The sequence below is a fragment of the Limulus polyphemus genome, unplaced genomic scaffold, assembly GCF_000517525.1.
Source record: "Limulus polyphemus unplaced genomic scaffold, Limulus_polyphemus-2.1.2 Scaffold1899, whole genome shotgun sequence".
Classification (NCBI taxonomy): domain Eukaryota; kingdom Metazoa; phylum Arthropoda; class Merostomata; order Xiphosura; family Limulidae; genus Limulus; species Limulus polyphemus.
The window spans coordinates 124,126-125,062 of NW_013667509.1; the positions used below are offsets into that span (position 1 = coordinate 124,126).

The following is a 937-nucleotide window of genomic DNA, read 5'->3' on the forward strand; positions in this document are numbered from 1 at the left end:
TCACAGTTTCATTTCCCACATAATGATGTGAGCTTCTTTTTTTTCATTCTGTTTTTCTCCAGCTCTCTTCCAGTTAATGTAACCACATCCACCCGTAACAGTCAAAACTGTTTTCTCTTGGTTGACAAGACGACTGGCTCGAGCAGAATACTTGCTAATGCAGGTTTCAGCTATTGGTGGTGGCCTTGTGTCTGCTGACGACAGTGATGTTGAAGAATGGTGGGACTTTAATGTAGAGATCTTCTTACTGTTAGTGGCTGTGGAACCTCCACCTCTTAAATTACCAGCTTGGTGAGGTTCACAGGCTGCTGATGAATCAGAATCTTCAGACACTGCCATATTGGAAAGGTCCCAAGAACGAGGACGTCCTGTCTTCTGTTTCAATCTAAAAAATAATGAAGACACATTCAAATGTTAGATTCACTAAAATACTGCTTTATACAGTCATTCCATTCTTATGTAGAATAGGATATTACAATATATCACACTATTTTTCTTTTTTAATTAAATCATTCAAGTTATGTAAGCTTTATAAATGCTCTCAAAAGGTAAGCAATTTTAACTTAGTAACTAGGCTAACAATAATTACATCTTTTCAAAAACAAAAAAAAATTTAAAATAAAACCCAGTCAAGAAATGCTCCACAGTAACAGAGAGTGGCAGAGCCACAATAACAGCTAGTGGACGTTACCATCAATTTAACAATGAATATGCTTCTTTATTTTAAGGATTTATTCCACTTATTGTTAAAATGTCACATTGTTTTATTTCTCAGTCAAGATATAATATGAAATATAGCACACTAAACCTATTTGAACTACTGACATTAAAAGGAAGTACTACAGTAAGCTATTTTTTCTAATTCTCATTCAAAATACTAGAACAAATAAGCATAAAAACCCTTCTATAAAAACACTGAAAAGTAATGCTTGAAAGT

The 937-nt window shown here is 33.8% G+C and overlaps 1 protein-coding gene across 1 annotated transcript in view; it reads right to left on the minus strand.

Annotated features, from left to right (window-relative positions):
* Positions 1-937, minus strand: part of LOC106465300 (rho guanine nucleotide exchange factor 10-like) — a 62,062-nt gene continuing 61,125 nt past the window's right edge. Inside the window, exon 23 of the mRNA XM_022393164.1 lies at positions 1-385. Coding sequence (XP_022248872.1) covers positions 1-385 — 385 coding nt within the window. The remainder of the gene's footprint in view (positions 386-937) is intronic.